General features: G+C 44.6%; 1 protein-coding gene across 3 annotated transcripts in view; it reads left to right on the top strand.

Moving 5' to 3' along the window:
• Positions 1-23,641, top strand: part of LOC120916334 (B-cell receptor CD22-like) — a 91,973-nt gene that overhangs the window by 24,803 nt on the left and 43,529 nt on the right. For 2 of the 3 annotated variants that reach the window (XM_040327244.1, XM_040327242.1), the window contains one exon: positions 463-759. In XM_040327244.1, the coding sequence (XP_040183178.1) occupies positions 463-759 (297 nt within the window). Of the gene's footprint in view, positions 1-462; positions 760-5,600; positions 5,862-9,807; positions 9,890-12,867; positions 12,902-13,987; positions 14,054-19,758; positions 20,196-23,641 lie in introns of those variants that run through there. The other variant, XM_040327243.1, reaches the window with a different exon arrangement.

Here is a 23,641-nt window from a genome sequence, read left to right as displayed (position 1 = left end):
TCAAATACCACCAAAAGAAAGCTCTATTTGTGGGAAAAAAGGACGTCAATTTTGTTTGGGAGCCACGTCGCACGACCGCGCAATTGTCAGTTAAAGCGACGCAGTGCCGAATCGCAAAAAGTGGCCCGGTCATTTGGCCAGCAAAATGGTCCGGGGCTTAAATGGTTAATGTTTATTCTTATTTGTGTAAAAATAAAGGAGGTTTTACACTAGGGGGAGCTCTTCCCTTGTCTTTTCCTCTTCCTATCTTCCATTACAGATTCCAGCACAGATCTTGTTGGCAATTTTTGTTGGGAGAACAGCTGAACCCAGTGAAGGTCACCCAATCACTGGTTGATTAGGTTGAAGAGCACAGGACTGGAACCCTTTTTTCCCAGTGGTTGCTAGAAGGAACCTATAAAAGTCAAATTTATATCACAAGGATTTATTTTTCAGATAAAATGTTTCTATTTCTGATTTCAGACACACCACCAGAACCATCAATATCAGGAACTGAAAATCTGGAAGACAAGAAGATGGTGATCATCTCCTGTGCTGTAAATCACACCTGTCTCTCCCATCCCCCGACTCTTACATGGAACATCACTGGTCACCCCATAATGGAGAATCATAAAGATCTGCATTTTCTAGGAAGGTGGACGATGGAGTCCAGAATGACCTATACTGCTTCCTATACAGATGACAAGACGGTTCTGCAATGTGCAGCTACTTTTCCTAATAATAAAACATCTGTTAAAATAATTACACTAAATATTAAATGTAAGTAAATGTAAATTTACATATGTGTGGGCAGTGCCTACTCTCCCTGTAGATGAGGACTCTTCTGTGAACGCTCTCACTAATTCCTGGGACCAGGCGGGGGCGTGGTCATGCGTTAATCAGCACTGAGACGACGCTCCGTACTTAGAAGTGAGCCATTCACCTTACACAGATATACATTAAACTTGAGGTTCCTTACTGTGAGACACTCTTCCCATGACACTGTAGACCTTCTCCTCCTGAATGCAGAATTTTGAGGAGGACACCACAGAGCAGGTGTCCCCCACTCCACCAGACCAACTTCAATTGTCACCTCACTCCCAGTGACCATGTGGTAGTCCTGCGGTCCACAAAGTGCGGACCTCTATCTGTAGACCACGTTAACTCTTTAACTCTCTCGTACCTCCATCTAAGTCCATAGGTTCTCTGGGTTCAGCCCTGGATACTCTATGGGCCCTGACCTTTATAGACAGAGTCAGTACATCAACCCCATCGCTAACCAGAGGACACCGACACCCACGCCCAGTACCACACATGCTGGCTGGCTGTTATTGCGTTTCCACCAGTCCTGGTTACCCATAGCATGTTAGACATGACTTCCTGACAACTCATCTTTATGGTTAAAGAGGAACTGCGGTCTGCTCACATAATTTATAATAAATACATCTTTGCCATTCTGAACTTTCCCTCCAACCACTTTCCATATTAGTTTATATATATTGTGATTCTGTACTTGCCAAATATGCTTCAGAAATCTCTCTCCGCTGAGTCTGGCTGCAACCATTTCAACTGTGGGCAGCTGAATCTGCTGCCTGTTCACTTCCTGGATTAACACAGACACAGAGAGGCGCACCTAGAGCCCTGCAGCTCTCATTGGCCCTCTTATGACTCACCCCCTTTCCTTCCTTGCAAACTCTCACAAGAGCGAGAGAGAGAGAGAGAGCTGTGCATCATGTCATAATCCTGGGCTAATGACCAGACAGGAAACAGGAAGTGGGCTGTATAAGGTATTTACTGGCATAAACTATCCAAAGTAAAAACAACAAGAGCAGAAGATTTAGTAGATGAAAAGTAGAAAAAATTACTTAAAGCGGGAGTTCACCCGAAAAAAACATTTTAACATTAGATTGATGCTCATTTTGTCAAGGGGAATCGGGTAGTATTTTTAAAATCGAAGCAGTACTTACCGTTTTAGAGAGCGATCTTCTCCGCCGCTTCCGCGTATGGAACTGGGCGTTCCTATTTTGATTGACAGGCTTTTCGACAGTCGCATACATCGCGTCACGAGTAGCCGAAAGAAGCCAAACGTCGGTGCGGCTCTATACGGCGCCTGCGCACCGACGTTCGGGCTACTTTCGCAAAATCTTGACGCGATGTATGCGACCGTCAGAGACCTGTCGGAAGCCTGTCAATCAAATAGGAATGCCCAGTCCCGCAGCCCATACCCGGAAGCGACGGAGAAGATCTCTCTTTAAAACGATAAGTACAGCTTCGATTGTAAAAAAAAACACCCGATTCCCCTTGACAAAACAAGGCTTAATCTAATGTTAAAAAAAAAGGTTTTTGGGTGAACCTCCACTTTAAATTCCGCTTCAACCCTTCAAGTGGCACTCTTTCTCCTCCTTTTGTGTTACAATCCCAGTTTTTTAGATACACCATATACCTCCATGTACCCCTTTGAAAAGACTTTTGACCAGGCAATTAAAGTGTTACTAAACCCACAACAGTAAAATCAGTCTGTATATGCAGCAAAGCATGCTTGTTATACTCACTGTGGAACCTAAGAGTATAATTCTATGTAGTGTGTTAAAAGGCTGTTTAATTCGGTCTCCTCTGATCCTCTCCTTCTTCTACAGTCCCCAGTCCATCTCCTGATAGAACAGAGTCTTGGGGGCACTCTGCACATGCTTAGTTTTGTATGTAATGCTTTGTTTTTGTTTTTCTTGGGAGGGTTCATGGGTCACAATCAGCACTGTCCAGACAGAGGGTCAGGGGCCCTGCAGCCTCATAGGACAGTCAGAGGAGAATGAAAACCCCTCCTACAAGCGTTAACCAGACACTGATAGAAGTCACAAAACTTCTATATACTGCTGATGAGAAAAGGTTTTTTATCAGTTTATATTTACTAAAATAATTGCATTTCAATGTTCTGTGTACTGGGGGAGATCAGATATAGTGAATGCAGGATCCTGGGTTTAGTAATGTTTAGCAGAAGTTTTCTGAAGCTTCTTAGCCAGTACAAATTAATACAGCACAGTCTCTCACAGTTCTTCTTACACAGTCCTAATATAAGGTGACCAGATTTTTAAAATGAAATCCGGGGACATATATTTTTTTTCTCTGCCCCCCGCCTCACAGCCTGTCAAGTCTCACTCTCTGGGCTCCGGCTACTCCTGGGTGGGGAGAGGAGGAAGATCACTCCACCAGGGAAGGCAAGGAGATAAGCAGGCAGAAGGTTGGCCGGAACTTAAGTCAAGGCAGAAGAACATGTGAGCGGAGCTGAATGGGCATGCACCTGAAACTGAAGAAATATTCCCTCCGCTCCGACCAGCACATGATCATCAGAATATAATGTAATTCAGATTTTTTTTTTATTCTGCACTGACTGTTTTTAAAATATTGCCCCAGCCCCTGTTCAAATCCAATCCGGGGACAAAACCGGGGACAGACTTGGTCCAGGGTCAGTGTCCTCACCAGACTGATATTCTGCAAAAGGTACAGGGATTGGACTGCTAAGGACTGGGGTAAAGTTATTTTCTCTGATGAATCCCCATTCTGATTGTTTGGGGCATCCAGAAAAAACCTTGTCCGGAGAAGAAAATGTGAGCGCTACCATCAGTCCTGTGTCATGCCCACAGTAAAGCATCCTGAGACCATTCATGTGTGGGGTTGCTCCTCAGCCAATGGAGTAGGGGGCTTACTCACAATTTTGCCTAAGCACACAGCCATGAATAAAGAATGATACAAAATCATCCTCCGAGAGAAACTTCTCCCAACCATCCAAGAACAGTTTGGTAAGGGACAATGTATTTTCCAGCATTATGGAGCGCCTTACCATAAGACAAAAGTGATAACTAAGCTGGGGGAAGAAAACATCAACATTTTGGGTCCATGGCCAGAAAACTCCCCAGACCTTAATCCCATTGAGAATTTCTCAAGAGGCAGGAGAACAAAAGAACTCCACAAAACTCCAAGCATTGATTATGCAAGAATGGGCGGCCATCAGTCAGGATGTGGCCCAGAAGTTGACTGACCTTATGCTGGGGCGAATTGCAGAGGTCTTGAAAAAGAAGGGCCAACACCCTCCTATGTGGAAAAATGGGAGAGTGATCTTGGTTTTCACATGGATTCATCCAAATAGGACAAAATCTGGGCCAATACCAAAATATCTTCTCAAAATGTAGTAGCCCTAGAGGCAAACTATAAAATATTTATGCGTTGGTATCGGGTCCCTGTTAGGATTCCGAAATATGCTCCCCAATATTCTCCACTTTGCTTTCGCGGCTGTGGTGATCCAGGAATACATTTTTATATCTTTTGGGATTGCCAGGTAGCAAAAAATGATTGGAAAGAAATCTTACAAATTCTCTCAAAATTATTCAAGAAAACTATCCTCCCAGATCCGACAATTGCGCTTTTCTTGCATAATCAATGCTTGGAGTTTTGTGGAGTTTTTTTGTTTTCCTGCCTCTTGAGAAGTTCTCAATGGGATTAAGGTCTGGGGAGTTTTCTGGCCATGGACCCAAAATGTTGATGTTTTCTTCCCCCAGCTTAGTTATCACTTTTGCCTTATGGTAAGGCGCTCCATAATGCTGGAAAAATACATTGTCCCTTACCAAACTGTCGGAGGATGGTTTTATATCATTCTTTATTCATGGCTGCATGCTTGGGCAAAATTGTGAGTAAGCCCCCCACTCCATTGGCTGAGGAGCAACCCCACACATGAATGGTCTCAGGATGCTCTACTGTGGGCATGACACAGGACTGATGGTAGCGCTCACATTTTCTTCTCCGGACAAGGTTTTTTCTGGATGCCCCAAACAATCAGAATGGGGATTCATCAGAGAAAATAACTTTACCCCAGTCCTTAGCAGTCCAATCCCTGTACCTTTTGCAGAATATCAGTCTGTCCCTGATGTTTTATCCTGGAGAGAAGTGGCTTCTTTGCTGCCCTTCTTGACACCAGACCGCCCTCCAAAACTCTTCTCCTCACTGTGCGTGCCGATGTCCTCACACCTGCCTTCTGCCATTTCCGAGCGAGCTCTGCACTGGTGGTGCCCCAATCCCGCAGCTGAATCAACTGTAGGAGATGGGCCTGGCGCTTGATGAAGCCTTCGTCACAAATGCAGTGGATTTTTTTTTTTATAGGATTACGTTTATTTTTTCATGGCAAAGAGGGACTTTGCAATTAATCGCAATTCATCTGATCGCTCTTCATAACATTCTGGAGTACATGCAAATTGCCATCATAAAAACTGAGGCAGCAGACTTTGTAAAAATTAATGTTTGTGTCATTCCCAAAACTTTTGCCCATGGTGCTGCTCTTCTTTTTCTCCTACACGGTGCAGCAGTCCTTCCTCTATTCCCATGTGGAAGAGAATGAGGCTCTGAGCCTTTCCCTTGTATTTATGGCTCACCAAGACGGAGGAGATCCATGAACACCTGGGAGTGGGCAGACTGAAGCCTTGGGCAACTTACTGACTCACTACATATTACATTACAAAGCACAGTAATACAGAACTTTATCTCTTGTAAATATTTTCTTTCAGCAATATATTTTATGCTATTTTATTTATATGAGAGTATATTAACTGTGCCATATATTATCTATTACTACACAGATCGTCCTAGGAGCGTTACCATATCAGTTGATGATGACAAGAACGCACAAGAAGGTGATGATGTCACATTACTTTGTTCAAGTCAAGCCAATCCTCCGGTAAATAATTACACCTGGTACCGGATTGGTGAAGGTGGGAAATTATTACATGGACACGGGGATAAAATATCTGTGAACGATACAACAACTGAAAAATATATCTGCGCTGCAACTAATTATATGGGAACAGAAGAGTCCTCTGTGTTCGAGTATTCTAAGCAATGTGAGTACTACAAAAATAATGTATACTACTTCTATTTATCTTTATTTCACTTCCATATGTTTCTATTATTTAAAGCAGATCTCCAATGAAACCGAAAAAGTACAAAAATAAAATATCCTATTAAAGGATTGAAGGGGTTGTAAAGGTAATTTTTTTTCCCTAAATAGCTTCCTTTACCTTAGTGCAGTCCTCCTTCACTTACCTCATGCTTCCATTTTGCTTTTAAATGTCCTTATTTCTTCTGAGAAATCCTCACTTCCTGTTCTTCTGTCTGTAACTCCACACAGTAATGCGAGGCTTTCTCCCTGGTGTGGAGAAAGCCTCTTGAGGGGGTAGGGGGCGAGCAGGAGTGTCAGGATGCCCACTAACACACAGCTCCTTTCTCTATCTGCAAAGTAGAGAGTGTCCGGACACTCCTGCTCGCCCCCTCCCCCCTCAAGAGACTTTCTTTACACCAGGAAGAAAGTCTCACATTACTGTGTGGAGTTACAGACAGAAGAACAGGAAGTGAGGATTTCTCAGAAGAAATAAGGACATTTAAAAGCAAAATGGGAGGATGAGGTAAGTGAAGGAGGACTGCACTAAGGTAAAGGAAGCTATTTAGGGGGGGGGGGGATTTACCCTTACAACCCCTTTAAGTTAAATAAACAGATTTTGCTACAATACTCACCTCCAAACCACAGCTCTCCCCCACAGTGCTTATTTTCCATCACTAGATGTCCTCAGTTTTCCATGTTGAATGACAGCCGGGATCGTTCAACCTTATTCATCTGAGCCCAGGCTGTCATGGGCCCACCCTCAGTTTGTTGAAATTCAACAAATTCGTTTATATCAGAAATATTCGAATTTACAAAAACCTGTTTGACGAATGTTTTCTAAAAGTCATACATTCGTAAATTTGTAAATTTGTAAATTTGAAAATCCGAAAATTAAAAAATTTGAATATTCAAAAGAACGAAAATCTGAAAATAACAAAAATCCAAAATAATAACTAACTAACAATAATAACTATTACTAACTATTTAATTATAGTTATTGGAATTTCCTTTCAAATTTGGTTGTTAGTGAATTCCTAAATGAATGGAGCGTAACAAATTAATAATAATAAACACTTTTTTTTTATTATTTATTATTAATTTGTTAAGTTCCATTCATTTACATGCGGTATTCATTATTTCGGATAATTTGTAACTTAAAATAAATTTGTATTTGTTACGTTCACTAACAGCCAAATTTGAAGGGAAATTCCAATACCTATAATTTAATAGTTAGATATTATTAGTAAGTTATTATTTTGGATTTTTGGATTTCCAAATCCTCAAATTTCTGAATTTTCGGATTTCCGAATTTCCAAATACCTCATCTAAACGAATGGATAATAATGAATTCGATTTTTTACGAATATATACAAAATAACAAATTTCAATCATAACGAATGACCCGGAAAAACAAATAAAAAAAACAAATGAAACAAAAGAACAAATTTTTCGGCAGCGTACATGTCTAGTGATTGGACAGTGAAAGGAGAAGCAGCAGGCTGATGAGCTCATCTCACTTATCACTTGCCCCTTATTAGCATTTTCGTTTGTTGGCATATGAGCACCTGCAGCACAGCAGACTGCTTCACCTTCTCTCCGGTAAGCGGCGGAGGGCACTGGAGAGCGTCAGGAGTGGGGGCCCTTTCCTATCATCGATAAAAGTGATCTTGCTGTGACTCCGCCGTAGAGACCACTTTTATCTTGAAGCGAACCGCCCACTCTTGAAGGGGATACCGGGGTTATGGTAGCTATCTGGTACCATAACAACGCATTTCCTCTTCAAAGTTGAGTTGAGAGGTATCTTAATATAGTGCGGTCTTACCCCGAAGGGTCCCGACGCACATGGCAGAGTTCCTGGGAAAAGAGGACCCAGGAACCAAAAGCAGCACAGAGCGGCAGAAAGGGTGGAAGAGCGGCTACGCGGGAAAGGCTTGCGTGAAAATTCAAGTCTTCCTGCAGAAGACTGGAGCTCAACAGGGAGGCTATTCCATAATACGGCACCCTGGTGGGAGAAGGCCCGACCACCACGCCGAATCTTCTTGGGCACCGAGATGTAGAGGAGATCTCTGCCGGTAGATCTGAGTGATCTGACACAAGCTCGTTTGTGAAAACAAGAGCAAAAATAGCTAGGGGGCAGGCCTCTTATAATCTTAAACATGATACATCCTGCCTTAAATAAGGTGCGATAGTGGACCGGCAGCCAGTGCAAGGCACGGAGGACAGGGGTGATATGATCCCTCAATGGGACATTCATGAGTAACCTAGCCGCAGTATTTTGAATAAGTTGAAGCTTCTGCACTAATATCTTTGGCAATCCCAGATAAAGAGAGTTGCAGTAGTCGAGGCAGCTACCTATCGTAACACAGATGACAGTTTTAAACAGCCCCCAAAGTAGCGACGTAAAACGAAGGCGGGTGGTCCGGAAGAGCTAGGAGACGCACGTGTGTGGTGAGAGGAAGGATGGAGGTGGTAAAAGAAAAGCGCTGAAGCACCTGGAATTGGGATGTACTGAGTGGGCTGGATTCAGATACATTGGGCGTATCTCTGCGGCAGTGTAACGTATCCGATTTACGTTACGCCGCCACAAGTTTTTCAGACAAGTGCTTTATTCACAAAGCACTTGCCTGTAAAATTGCGGCGGCGTAGCGTAAATCACCCGGCGGAATTCAAATTCGGCGGGTAGGGGGCGTGTATCATTTAAATGAAGCGCGTCCCCGCGCCGAACGAACTGCGCATGCGCCGTCCGTAAAATATCCCAGTGTGCATTGCTCCAAATGACATCGCAAGGACGTCATTGCTTTCGACGTGAACGTAAATTACGTACAGCCGTATTCGCGAACGACTTACGCAAACAACGTAAACATTCAAACCTCGTCGCGGGAACGACCGCCATACTTAACATTAGTTACGCCTCATATAGCAGGGGTAACTATACGCCGGAAAAAGCCGAACGCAAACGACGTAAAAAAAAAGCACCGGGCGAGCGTTCGTTTCTGAATCGGCGTAAATCCTAATTTGCATATTCCTCGCGTAAAACATACGGAAGCGTCACCTAGCGGCCAGCCTGAAATTGCAGCCTAAGATCCGACGGTGTAAGACACTTACACCTGTCGGATCTTAGGGATATCTATGCGTAACCTGATTCTATGAATCAGTCACATAGATACGACCGAGCGCAAGCAGAGATACGACGGCCTATCAGGAGATACGCCGTCGTATCTCTTTCTGAATCTGGCCCAGTGAGTCTTGAAGTGTGCTGACCTGGACTTTGATACTCGGTTTTGACTGGACCAGATCAGGCAATTCAGTTCAAAGCTTCTCCTGATCCTCTGTAGTAGGGGGGGGGGGGGGGGGGTCACGGAGATCTGGCATTTGTTACCATTTTGGTGATGGATCTCACAAGATTGCTTCATGACAAGAAAATCTATTATATGGAAGAATTGATCAGAGACTTTTATGCACGGGTGTTTTAAAGTTCTTTTCACTTCACCAGTACACATCAATGCAGTTGTGTGTTGATTTGTTCACTGTATCTGTTATTGTATTTTCTTTAGGTTTTTTATGTGGTAGCAGGTGGGATTAATTTTTTGCCTTTATTTATTATCACATTTCGTGCATTTAATGGGTTATTTATTTACTCACATTTATCATTTGTCACTATGGGTCTATGCACTTTTTGTGCTACTGTTATGTAGTTAGCGCAACCTATATTTATTTTAACCTCACCTACTATGTAACTATGTATGTAATATGACAGTCTCTATTAGAATCCCCTCTTACATCATAATTCAGAGGGCTGGATTCTGCCTAAGGGCCATAGTTTGGAGACCTCTGGCATAGATCATGAATACTAAGGTTATACAGAAGATTTATTATTATCACCCTTTGAAATGTATGTTTCCTTGCAGATAATCCAAGTTACGCATATTTGGCTTTCCTTGGCGTCATCTGCCTTCTGTTGCTTGCACTGATCATCTACTTCTGCTGGAGGTAGGCTGATTTTTGTTAGATTTATGGTCCTTTCACACCTTACTGCACTTAAAAACTCACCGCAACACATTGAAAATGTGAGCGCGCCTAATTTAAATGGCACACGCCCATTTAAATTGGCCCGCCTTGCGCCGGAGGCCGCCGGCGTAGTTTTCATCGCAAGTGCTTGGTGAATCAGGCACTTGCGATGAAAAATTGCGGCGGTGTAACGTATCTAGGATACGTTACGCCGCCGCGATTCTACGTGAATCTGGCCCTATGTACCCTTGCAGTGACCTGAGTTGATCAGGTGCAGAAAAATGCAGGTCACTCCACATGGTGTGAACGAGTCATAAAAACTATTCCTGGCCTTAAAAGTACTTAAATTGAACTATGGGCAACAATAAAAAAAAATATAACACACTGCAGTCTGTCACTGGCATTAACAGTGTTTTTGTTTATTTGAGTCCCCTGTATTTTATTTTTCTTACTCAAAGATCCTGTCAGTAGATCTATTTATTTCCAGTTTCTTGAAAGGCCGGGTTCACACTGGTATGACACAACAGCCCTCCTTGTGACAAATCATCATGCCACGGGCGGTGACATTACAAGGGGGCACCAGGTGGCCATGCCCCATTGCTATATAAGTAATGGCACATAGCGGATCTATCATTGTAGCGGAAGGGGAACGTCAGGAGAACATCGGAGGAAGAACCACAGAGGGGGAAAACAGCGGAGAGGGGAGAACCAACAGTGGAAGAAGACAGCGGAGAGAGAAGAACCAGCAGCTGAAGAAGACATCAGCGGAGGAAGAAGAACCGAAGGATAAAGACATCAACGGAGGGAGAAGAAATCGGAAGGAGAAGAGACGCTGGAGCTGCTTTAATAAATTACTTTGTCAAAAACCTGTGTACTATTTTTCTTTTTGCCACTTTTTTGGGTGAGTGGGTAGAGGTACAATGTCTCCTATACTCATTCACATAGTTTGAGGGGCCAGCGATCTGGGGTCTCTGCCCGCAGACCCCAACAACCACCGCCCAGGTTTGTCGGGAAGAGGCCCTTGTCCCTATCAACATGGGGACAAGGTTCTTTGGGGTGGGGGGATAAGGGTCTGGTATGGATTTTGGGGGGGACTTCACTCAGTTTTATTTTATTTTATTTTAGTGTTGGGGGTTCCCCTTAAAATCCTTACCAGACCGAAGGGTCTGGTGTGGTCTTGAAGGAGGACTCTATGCCTTTTATTTTCAATTTTGGCGTGGGGTTCTCCTTCAAAATCCTCAGAGCACAAGTGGCATGCCAAAGTCGGATCAGTTAAAACGGCGATGCGACTTTGATCCAACTTTAATGATGTTCAATGGGCTGAAATAGAATCAAAGTTGGACCAAAGTAGTGCAGGAACCCTTTTCAAAGTTGGACCGACTTGTGTCGGACCAGTTAGGACGGCTCTCCTAGGGAACCATTGATTTATACACGTCATGCGACAAGTGCTCTCAATGTCTGAGGCCTCGTACACACGACCGGTTTCCTCGGCAGAGTCCATCAAGAAACTTGGTGGGAGAGCTTTTTTGCTGAGGAAACCGGTCGTGTGTACGTTTTTCATCGAGGAAACTGTTGAGGAACTCGATGAGAAAAAAAGAGAGCAAGTTCTCTTTTCCCTCGACGGGAGTCTGAATTTGCTCGTCGAGTTCCTCATCGGGCTGGTTTTCGACGAGAAACTCGAGCGTGTGTATGCTAAGAAACCCGCGCTTGCTCAGAAAAAAGTATGAGACGGGAGTAAAAGTAGCATTTGTAATGGAGATAACACATTTTTCAAGCTGTAACAGACTGAAAACTTTTACTTAACACGCAAACACATGAGATTAGCAAAAGCAGCCCCAAGAGTTGTGCCAGTGGAATCGAACTTCCCCTGCCGTTGTATGTGTTGTATGTCACCGCGTTTGAGAACAAGGAGATTTTGTCTTGACAGTGTGTACGCAAAGCAAGCTTGTCGAGTTCCTCGACAAGCCTAACAAGGAACACATCAAGGAAAACGATGTGCCTCGCCCGACGAGTTCCTCAGTCGTGTGTACGAGGCCTGAGTGTTTGCCGTACCAGTGTGAACCCAGCCTCAAGAGTGACAAAACTATTTGTTCTGCAGTTAGATCACTGAAGCATTTCCCTAAGATTACCTGTAGGGTAGCTTTAGATGAACACAAATGGTTGCATTTATAAAACAATTATTGCACAGCAATTTGCCTAGTAAAAGTGCATGTAAATCCCTTTTGTACAAATGGGGCAAAAACAAGTGCTATTAGGATATTTCTTGTGTTGAATGAATTTAAAAAGAAAAATTCCACATTTGCGCACTAGATGACTCTAAGCCTAGGTTCGCACTGCTGCGAATTCAAAATCGCGGTAAAATGCGCGATTTTACTGCGATTTCGCACCCGCGATTTTGCCGCGATTTTGCCGCGATTTCGGCCGCAATTTAATGTAAATCGCGGCCCGAAATCGCAAAAAGTAGTACAGGAACTACTTTTTGAAATCACAGATGCGGCGTCGCACTGATTAGGACAGTGCCATTGCCGACAATTGCCGCCGATTTGAGATGCGATTTGACATGTCAAATCGCATCTCAAATTGTTCCAAATCGTACCCAGTGTGAACCAGGGCTCAAGGGGAGATTTACTTAAGCTGGAGCGCTCAGAATTTGGTGCTGTACCTGGTAGCCAATCAGCCTCTAAATTCAGCTTGTTCAATTAAACTTTGGCAATACAACCTGGAAGCTGATTGGTTTCTATGCAGAGCTACACCAGGATTTGCACCGTGCAGTTTTAGTAAATCTAGTAAATTTAGTAATGAGTAGTTATGCTTGACAGCATGTAAGAAAAAATATTAAATATATATATATTTATATATGTATATATATAAATAAAATAAAAAAAAACTATAATTAATTCTGTTACTCCTCTTCCTTTGCAACCACAATGACAATCCTACTTCTTGTTTCCAATTCTTAGAAAGAAAACATTCCTCGGAGCAGCGAGTCCTCAGGTATGATAAGAATTTTATTTTTCTCAGATTATAGTTACTTTCTCTTCTGTATAAATAAATATATAGTGAATCTGGTGAAAAAGTAAAATTCCCAAATAATTGAAAACGTACAGTATACAGTAAAGTGGTCTTTCCCCAAACAACACCCAGGGAGAGTCAGTCGGGATCCCACTTTAAAGTTGAAGTTTAATCTGCTTACATTCTCCCATCCCATCAAAATGCTGATGAGATTTTTTAAATAAAACCTTTCTGATTTCATTACATAGCTTATTTTAGAATCCGTGATGTCATCACTGGGTCTCTGTGCTCTGTGCAATAAAGGCAGTATGTGGTTGGTAGGAGGGGCCAGCAGGGTGCTGTACAGAGCTTCCTGAAAACATCTCAACACCCGGCCTCTGTACTCCTCTCAGCCCTCAGCTCAGTGAGCTGGCTCTGTCTTGGGTGGAGTTATGTAAATAGAAAAAGGGCTTAATGGCTGGATGTCAGTCTGGAGGAGTGGACGTTTCTAGGCAGGCTGTTTTTGCATGCAGGCCGACCTGTGACAGCGTCTCCCCCCAGGGATGTAGTCCCAAGGGAGGAGGCGAGCACGCTGACTAACCCCCAGCCAGAACGGCTCAGATGATGGGGGCAAGCTTACTGAGGAGAAACAAGAAGTGAGAAATTCAGACAAAGAAAAAAAAAACATTTCAAAGGGAAATGGAAGGAAAAGGTAAGTAAACCAACAATGCACTAGCTTAAAGGAACCAATTTAGAAAATAAAAAACAAACCTTTACAACCCCTTTAAAGAAGGATCCCACTATTTTCAGGGGGGCACTTATAATCTATTCAAAAAAAGAAAAAAAAACACCACTTTATCCAGATCACTATAACTCTGGGGAATGTGAATTAAGCAGTAGGGCTCGCCTTGATTATTCCAATAGAGAATAAGTCTCTATGATGACATCTAGGGGGACAATAAGGTAATACACGTTCTGAAATAAATCTCAGAAATACCAGTATTAAAGATAAATAATAATATGAATATCGACCTTTGAGTTTAAAAAGTTAAATTTTTTTCAGTATAATTCTTTATATCTCCCGAGCAGCCCTCTGATACGACATACACTTCTCTCAGGAAAAGGGAAACAGAGGATGAATATACTACAATACAGGTAAGTCACACTTGAACATATAGGAATCACGGCAAACGCACAACATGCTTGCGTTATTTGTTAATTAGAGCTCAAATGCGGTGCAATTTTGCTGCGACTGTCACAATTGTGCCTGGCTCAGTGCCAAAATTTGCAACATGAGCTTCTTTTTTTTTTAAAGGGGTGTTTATTTATACGTTTCGCAATTAAACACAAAAGTCATATTACAGTAAAGTGAATAAAAAGGGAGAGGGGGTAACAAGGCACCAGTTACGCTTTGCATAAAACAAGCACATTTTTGGGGTCTTGCTGACCCATTGAGAGCAATGTCATGACACAATAATCACAATCATAATCCCAAATCCCTGGGAAAGTATCCCCCTTTTTCTCCCATAGCTGTTGCTTGATTTGCTGGTTTTGGACCCTCTGGTTGCGAACAGCCACGGAGTAATCTGGAAATAGCGAGACCACCGCATTGTTTATTTTGAGGCTCCCCTTCAGGCGAGCGGCATGAAGGATGGAATCCCGGTCTCTGTAGTTCAGCAGATGGATCACCATGGTGCAGGGAGGATTTCCTACTGGAAGAGGCCGACCTGGGACCCTTTGGGCCCGTTCAATCTCGAAACACGCGGATAAGTGGTCAAGGCTGAAGTCCTGCTCCACCCAACTCTCCAGGAAAGCCACCGGGTCAGACCCCTCCACCCATTCAGGCAGACCCACTAACCACAAGTTGTTGCGGCGGAGTCAGTTCTCAAGGTTGTCCACCTTATTCTCTAGGGTTGTGATCTTCCCGCCAAATGTACTAAGTTTAGGCAGTATGAGGTTAACAGTGTCCTCCAGATCACTAATGCAGCGTTCGATTTCAGTAACCCGACCCTGTATCTTTTGTAAGACTTGCTGCATGATTGCAAAATGATTGCTTAATTTCAGCCAGCATCCCCATTAGATCAGTATAATTTACCTTGATGGTACAAAGAACATCTGACAGTGTAATCCCAGGCCCGCCGTCTGTGCCGACCGCACCATCAAACGTCATCCCCTTCATGCTCGGCAAGGGATATTTAGAAGGATGTATGCGGAGGGTCCGGGACACCCAGAGAGGACTGCGGAGAGGAATCAGAGGCCTCCCCAAAGAGATCGGAATAGATGCAGGTGAGACATACTGTAGTGTGCTGCTGTGCTGCAGTGGCCATCTTGGCAGGAGCATGTAGTGATGTTCATCTTGGGCGGCGGTTGCTTCTTATGAATGCCCATCCACCAGAAATACACACCTCACTGCAGAGCAGGGACTCTCGGCATCAGGGTGGGATTTGTGGTTGGTCAATTCGGACGCTTGTGACCCAGGATGGCGTAGGATTGTTGCAGGAGAGACCGGAGCTGCTCTGAGATGCGTCCGTTCACATGCTCCGCTAGGCCATGCCCTCAACATGAGCTTCTTTAGTGTGTTTTTAGAGTGGAGGGAGGCCCATTCAAAATTAATGGTGCCACTTCAAAATGTGGTCCAAAAATGTGATGTGGCAGCGGCACTCAGGTGTGAACGGAGCTGAAGGGTGGAGTTTAGGTTTAGATATTTTTACATAGTTCCATTGGTCCAGCTTGGAGCAGTGTAACTATGTGTCTACCATACCTGTGGGATCCCCATGGAAGCTGGGGTCTTGTGCCAAGTGGCTGCCCTACTGTTTAGTAACCACAGGAGGTGGTTCAATTGTTCACAATCAATACATAACATTGTGATGTTCTGAAGGCTCTGTGATGCTCAGAAGCAGCATGGTATGAGCTAAAAATACCCTTTAGTGCCCATTCACCCTTGTGTTTTGCAGCAACTGATGGTAAAACATGAGTACTGCCACACGTTCCAGCTATCCATGGGAACGCGACAACTCTATATTCTGTGCATTGTGGTGCTATTCATTGTGAATGAAATCCCAGTGCACGGTACAGTAGAGTGCGATGACGCACAGCACTCCACACATACCATGCATTGTGGTGTGCTGCATTACTATTAAAGGGTCATGTGTGTTTTTTGATCTACAGTGCATCTGGAAAGTATTTACATCACTTCACTTTTTCCACATTTTGTTATGTTACAGTCAAAATTGTTTAAATGTATTATTTTCGTCAAAATTCTGCAAACAATACCCCATAATGACAATGTGAAAAAAGTTTGTTTGAAATCTTTGGAAATTTATTAAAAATGATAAATTCCCATTCCCAAAGTACATAAGTATCACAACTTTTTTTCAATACTTTGGTGAACAGTGGCGGTGCGTCTATAGAGGGCACTGGAGCGCTGGTCCCTCTATATTGCATTGCATGAATCTATGTTATTGTTGCCGGCCGCTGCCGCAACTATTCAGATGGCCGAACGGTGAGCGCCGACCACCTGAATAACGGCAGCTGGTTGGCTGTGCGGAAGTGCCAGACTGGGCGACAACAGAGGACTTGGAGACAGAGGGCTGGGTGATAGCAGGGGACTGGGCGACAGCAGGGGACTGGGCAACAGCAGAGGACTTGGTGACAGCAGAAGGCTGGGTGACAGCAGAGGGCTGGGTGACAGCAGAAGGCTGGGTGACAGCAGAGGGCTGGGTGACAGCAGAGGGCTGGGTGACAGCAGGGGACTGGGTGACAGCAGAGGGCTGGGTGACAGAGGGCTGGGTGACAGAGGGCTGGGTGACAGGGGGCTAGGTGACAGAGGGCTGGGTGACAGTGCGCTGGGTGACAGGGGGTTAGGTGACAGAGGGCTGGGTGACAGCAGGCAGAGGACTGGGAGAAATTGGGTTGAAAACTTACATTCAGGGCAGTGCTACAGGAAAACCAGATACCATCTTGATCTTTGTCAGCTAACAGAACTTTTTTACTTCTATGTAAAAGTCTAAAGATAGAAATTAATGAAGTTGACAAAGATCAAGATGATATCTGTTTTTCCTGTAGCACCGTACTGAGTGTAAGAAAATTGAGCAGAGCAGTTTTCAACCCAATTTCTCTCAGTCCAGTCAGTGACTGCATAGAAAAAAAAACAGCATTTTTAGAGCCTTTTTTTTTACCTCCATGTTGCTCTGCCCAGAAGGACTGTGCGATCATCCCTGAAGCCTGTTACTCCGTCTCTGCAGCTGGGGGAGCTGGGGGAGGCATCTGTCAGTGTACCACATCATGCAATAGTTCCCTCCCCGCTCCCCTGCGCGATCCCCGGCCGGCAGCATACATTCTCCGTCCACCCCCATCTACACTCCCACCGGTAGCGCCCTCCCTGGACCCTGGATAGGGCCCTAGGTGAATGTGGGGCCCCTGGGCTATGCCCAGGGGTGCCCGCTCAGAAAGACGGCCCTGGTCCAGAGCGCTCTGGAGCAGGTTTTCATCAAGTATGCTACATTCATCCTTCCCTCGATCCTGACTAGTCTCAAAGTTTCTGCCACTGAAAAACATCCCCACAGCATGATGCAGCTGCCACCGCCATGCTTCACTGTAGGGGTGGTATTGGCCAGGTGATGAGCGGTGCCTGGCTTCCTCCAAACATGACACTTGCCATTCAGGCCAAAGAGATCAATCTTTGTTTTATCGGACCAGAGAATTTTGTTTCTCATGGTCTGAGAGTCCTTCAGGTGCCTTTTGGCAAACTCCAGGCGGGCTGTTAGCTGTCTTTTACTGAAGAGTGGCTTCCGTCTGGCCACTCTACCATACAGGCCTGATTGGTGGAGTGCTGCAGAGATGGTTATTCTTCTGAAAGGTTCTCCTCTCTCCAGAGAAATTCTGGAGCTCTGTTAGAGTGAAAATCGTGTTCTTGGTCACCTTCCTGACTAAGGCCCTTCTCCCCCGATTTCTCAGTTTTTAACGGGCGGCCTGCTCTAGGAAGAGTCCTGGTGGTTTCAAACTTCTTACATTTTCAGGTAATGGAGGCCACTGTGCTCATTGGAACCCGCAGAAATTTTTCTGTACCCTTCCCTAGATCTGTGCTTCGATACAATCCTGTCTCGGAGGTCTACAGACAATTCCGTGAACTTGATGGCTTGGTTTGTGCTCCGACATGCACTGTTAACTGTGGGACTTTATATAGACAGGTGTGTGCCTTTCCAAATCATGTCCAATCAACTGAATTTACCACAGGTGGACTCCAATCAAGTTTTAGAAACATCTCAAGGATGATCGGTGGAAACAGGATGCACCTGAGCTGAATTTTGAGTGTCAAAGCAAAGGCTGTAAATACTTATGTACATTTTTTATTTTTAATACATTTGCAAAGATTTCAAACACACTTCTTTTACGTTGTCATTATGGGGTATTGTCATACTATAAGTCGCTGATCATGGTCACTACCAGTTTTATGTCTATGGCTGTGTAAATTACAGAATATATTTACCATAGTTTGTAGATACTATAACATTCACACAAACCAATTAATATATACTTATTGAGATTTTTTTTTTTTTTTTTTACCAAAGACATGTAGCAGAATAAATTTTGGACTAAATTTATGAAGATTTTTTTTAAATGTAATTGTATTTGTTAATTAACAGAAATGAGAAAGTATTGGTATTTTAAAAAAATATATATATATTTTTCATTTTATTTTATAAAAAAAAAACAGTTGTGATCAAATACCCCCAAAAGAAAGCTCTATTTGTATGAAAAAGCGATGTAACTTCATTGGGTACAGCGCTGCATGGCCGTGTAATCACCAGTTAAAGTAGCACAGTGCCAAATAGCAAAAAATGCTCTGGTCATGAAGGGGGTAAAACTTTCTGGAGGTCAAGTGATTAACATATTAATGCACCAAAACATATCACTAAAGTGTGATATACAGGCAAGACATCTTCTATTTAATAAAAAAGAAGACCATAGGATGTCTTCTTAACTTATCTTTCCCGCCGCAGGGTACAACTGGAATATCACAGTAACCCAATCTTCACCCATCACGGCGGGTTGGTGCCATGCCAGACCTTCAAGGACATGGTCCTCTCTATATGTAGGGTCCACTGCCTTGGACCTGTATAGCGCCATGCCGGAGCAAACCTTTGGTACAGCAGTGTGACCAAGGTGCTGGATCCCAGGGCCCAGCTCTCCCGAGAGAAGCGTTACAGGCAAAACCTCGTTCTTCCATACCAAGGCTCAGGTATCATCCACCTTTGTCTTTGTTTAAAGACTTTTTTAATGGATCCGATAGCGAAGCTCTCTGACCCTGACCAGGTCATCTATGGAGCACTTTTTAGCATAAGAATTAACTGTGACCAACACCTTAGACACTGGCGAAAAAACTGAGGTACTCCCTGTATGGAAGGGGTTATATAGGGAGGGGACTTCCTGTCTTGATTATGCCAGTGTCCATCACCTGAAGGTGGGCGTATAACCCATATAGTAATTACTATGGTGCTCTGTGTCCCGTGATGGACGATAAAGAAAATGCTCTGGTCATGAAGGGGGTAAAACCTTCCAGATGTCAAATTGATTAACATATTAATGCACCAAAACATATTGATAAAGTGTGACTCAGCTGTAAAAGGGGCCAGGTTTGTGCAGTTTTCTTTACTGTAATCTAGTGAGTATAGGCAGAAAATCAGGGAATATTAATGTATATAATGTATTAATTCATTCAACGAGGGAAGAAAATAAATATTGCATATGTGTACTGTACAGCACAGATATAAGTTTTAATTAAAATAAAATATATATATTTTTTAAATGTAAATTTTTATCCCAATATTTCTACTTGATGTGCCTGATTTATTTTACAGCCCGCACCCCCTGGTGGACCCATTACCCAAGGCAGAGATGTATCTAAAAATGCTGACTATGAAAATCTTCACAAGAAGACCTAAAAAAAATCTGAAGATTATATTTCCTCTGCTTTATAGGGAAATAATAAAGCGTTTGGGGCAATTTTTTTTCCCTAAATCCATTGTTTTACCGAATAGAAAGATACAATGAAATGAGGATCAGGATAGGTGTATATTGTGTGTGTGTGTGTATATATATGTGTGTGTGTATATATGTGTGAACTGAAATGAATATCTGTGCATTATAAATATAGTATTAATAATAAAAAAATATGTGCAATATTTTAGTTTAATGCTGAACCCCAGGCAAACGGTTACAGTAAGTGTTTTTCTTTTTTATTTCTATGTATTTAGGGTGGTTTATTTTATTGATTTTCCTTTATAAATATTTTTTTCCTTCCTTTTAATGTGTATATATTTAATTATTATACATATATATATATACATATATATATATATATATATATATATATATATATATATATATATATATATATATTTTACATTTTTTTCTCTGCCTGATTTTATTATTATTTGTGTGACATACATAGAGGGAAGGTTCAGGATAATTTTAAGCAGCTTCTGTAACACTTGGGTGTGCAATTTAAAGTATGAATAAAAGCAAAAATGTTTGTTTTTTTTTCTCAATTTTGAATAGAGAGGTTTTTATTGCTGTCTGTGCCCCCATTAGGGAGATTCACCAAAACAAGAATAGCCAATAAAACTGCCAGTGGAGACTTTGGAGAGATTTTCTCGCACTTCCTGTTTTGACTAAGGGGACAAGAATTGAACGGAAATCTCCCCAATGGGGACACAAATGGCAATAAGAAAAAAAAAGTGACAGGGGTTATAGCTCTCCCTGGCTCTATTTATTATGGTTTCTACTAGGGTTGTCCCGATACCACTTTTTTAGGACTGAGTACAAGTACCGATACTTTTTTTCAAGTAGTCGCCGATACCGAATACCGATACTTTTTTAAATGTGTCCCCAAATGCAGCCATGTCCCCCCACAGAATCACAGATGCAGCCATGTCCCTCTAGCCATGTCCCCCCACAGATGCAGCCATGTCCCCCCACAGATGCAGCCATGTCCCCCCCCATTATCCAGCCATGTCTCCCCCCCCATTATCCAGCCATGTCTCCCCCCCCATTATGCAGCCATGTCTCCCCCCCCATTATGCAGCCATGTCTCCCCCCCCATTATGCAGCCATGTCTCCCCCCATTATCCAGCCATGTCTCCCCCCCATAGCCCGCCATGTCTCCCCCCATTATGCAGCCATGTCTCCCCCCCATATCCCGCTTACCTGCATCCCCGCTACCGCCGACTGTGCAGTGCGGGCCCAAGACATTGTGCTGCCTGGGACCAAGAATGAAATGCTGTCCCCCCCCCCCCAAATAAATCACGCCCAAAAAAAAAGCCCCAATATTCATGATTTTATATCATGATAACTAAAGGGGACACGTCATGGCTCTATACATGTATAACAGGAGGGGGCTGACGGGGGTTGCTGACACAGAGGGGGCCGACGGGGGTTGCTGACACAGAGGGGGCCGACGGGGGGTTGCTGACACAGAGGGGGCCGACGGGGGGGGTTGCTGACACAGAGGGGGCTGACGGGGGTTGCTGACACAGAGGGGGCCCCACATTCATGATTTTATATCATGATAACTAAAGGGGACACGTCATGGCTCTATACATGTATAAAAGGAGGGGGCCGACGGGGGTTGCTGACACAGAGGGGGCCGACGGGGGTTGCTGACACAGAGGGGGCTGACAGAGAGGGGGCTGACGGGGGTTGCTGACACAGAGGGGGCCGACGGGGGGTTGCTGACACAGAGGGGGCCGACGGGGGGGTTGCTGACACAGAGGGGGCCGACGGGGTTGCTGACACAGAGGGGGCCGACGGGGGTTGCTGACACAGAGGGGGCCGACGGGGGGTTGCTGACACAGAGGGGGCCGACGGGGGGGTTGCTGACACAGAGGGGGCCGACGGGGGGGTTGCTGACACAGAGGGGGCCGACGGGGGGTTGCTGACACAGAGGGGGCCGACGGGGGGGTTGCTGACACAGAGGGGGACGACGGGGGGGTTGCTGACACAGAGGGGGCCGACGGGGGTTGCTGACACAGAGGGCGCCGACGGGGGGTTGCTGACACAGAGGGGGCCGACGGGGGGGGTTGCTGACACAGAGGGGGCTGACGGGGGTTGCTGACACAGAGGGGGCCCCACATTCATGATTTTATATCATGATAACTAAAGGGGACACGTCATGGCTCTATACATGTATAAAAGGAGGGGGCCGACGGGGGTTGCTGACACAGAGGGGGCCGACGGGGGTTGCTGACACAGAGGGGGCTGACAGAGAGGGGGCTGACGGGGGTTGCTGACACAGAGGGGGCCGACGGGGGGTTGCTGACACAGAGGGGGCCGACGGGGGGGTTGCTGACACAGAGGGGGCCGACAAGGGGGTTGCTGACACAGAGGGGGCCGACGGGGGTTGCTGACACAGAGGGGGCCGACGGGGGTTGCTGACACAGAGGGGGCCGACGGGGGTTGCTGACACAGAGGGGGCTGACATAATAAAAAAAAGTATATATATAATATTTATATATATATTTCTGTTACCTCCATCCATGAGAGCTCTTATCTTTGAACTGTTGTGCGGCACCACCAGCTATTTCAGATATATCAATTTAAAAATGTTATTGCAAGCAAATTATAGCTGTTTTATGATAAAACAGCTATAATTTTCTTTGCAATAACATTTATAATTTATATAACTGAAATAGCTGGTGGTGCCGCACAACAGTTCAAAGATAAGAGCTCTCATGGATGGAGGTAACATAAATACTTTTATGCTGGTTATTACCTTCCTTAAACAAAGTGCCCTACCTTTCCTGTGGCAGAGGCACTGGCGGGCAAAATATGGTATCCGATGATGGTACAGTAGTTGTAGCACGCAGTAGGCTGGCTCTGAGCTGTTCTTCCGAGAGTCACTGACTCCACCCCCCGGGAGCAGGGAGTTGAGCATGTAGCCGGCGGCGCCGTGAACTACAACTCCCATAACCCCTAGCGGCGACCATCTCACGCGACGTCACCTGACAGACTGACGTGAGTCAGGATTTCATCCCTGCTTCGGCGGCGGCCAGAAACTCCAGTACAGACACAGGCAGCGGAACGGGCTGGCAGGGGTGTCAGAATGCGGCTCCCCTAAATGTGTAATACGCGCCGGGAACATTACAGCTTAGAATAGCTGTAATGATTGGCGCCGCGCATAGTCACTCCCCTCGCTCGGGATTGGACAGTTCACCCGAGCAAGGGGGAGTGTCTATGCGCGGCGCCAATCATTACAGCTATTCAAAGCTGTAATGTTCCCGGCGCGTATTACACAGTCGGCGGTAGCGGGGATGCGGCGAACGGCGGCGGGAATGCAGCGTGACGGTGACGGCGGCGGCGGGGGGAGGGGAGTATTCTATTTGGGTATCGGGGGTATTTTCGGGAGTACGAGTACTCCCGCAAATACTCGGAATCGGTCCCGATACCGATACTAGTATCGGTATCGGGACAACCCTAGTTTCTACTTTAAAGCCAATTGCACTCCTAAAAAATCATTCGTTTTGAATTTCCAATTGACTCCAGAGCATTTTGTCAAAATGGCAAAATTTTTACTGAAATCTTTAGATCTTTACATTTGGCTCAAATTTTGGGGAAATCCAAACTCTCAGGCCCGGATTCACATAGGAGAGCACATCTTTGTGCGGGCGTAACGTATCCTATTTACGTTACGCCTCCGCAACTTTGACAGGCAAGTGCAGTATTCACAAAGCAAAGTGGCGGTGG

The sequence above is a fragment of the Rana temporaria genome, chromosome 10 (genome assembly GCF_905171775.1).
Source record: "Rana temporaria chromosome 10, aRanTem1.1, whole genome shotgun sequence".
Taxonomy (NCBI): Eukaryota; Metazoa; Chordata; class Amphibia; order Anura; family Ranidae; genus Rana; species Rana temporaria.
The sequence above is the reverse complement of the archived record's forward strand: the minus strand, read 5'-3'. Positions and strand labels throughout refer to the sequence as shown.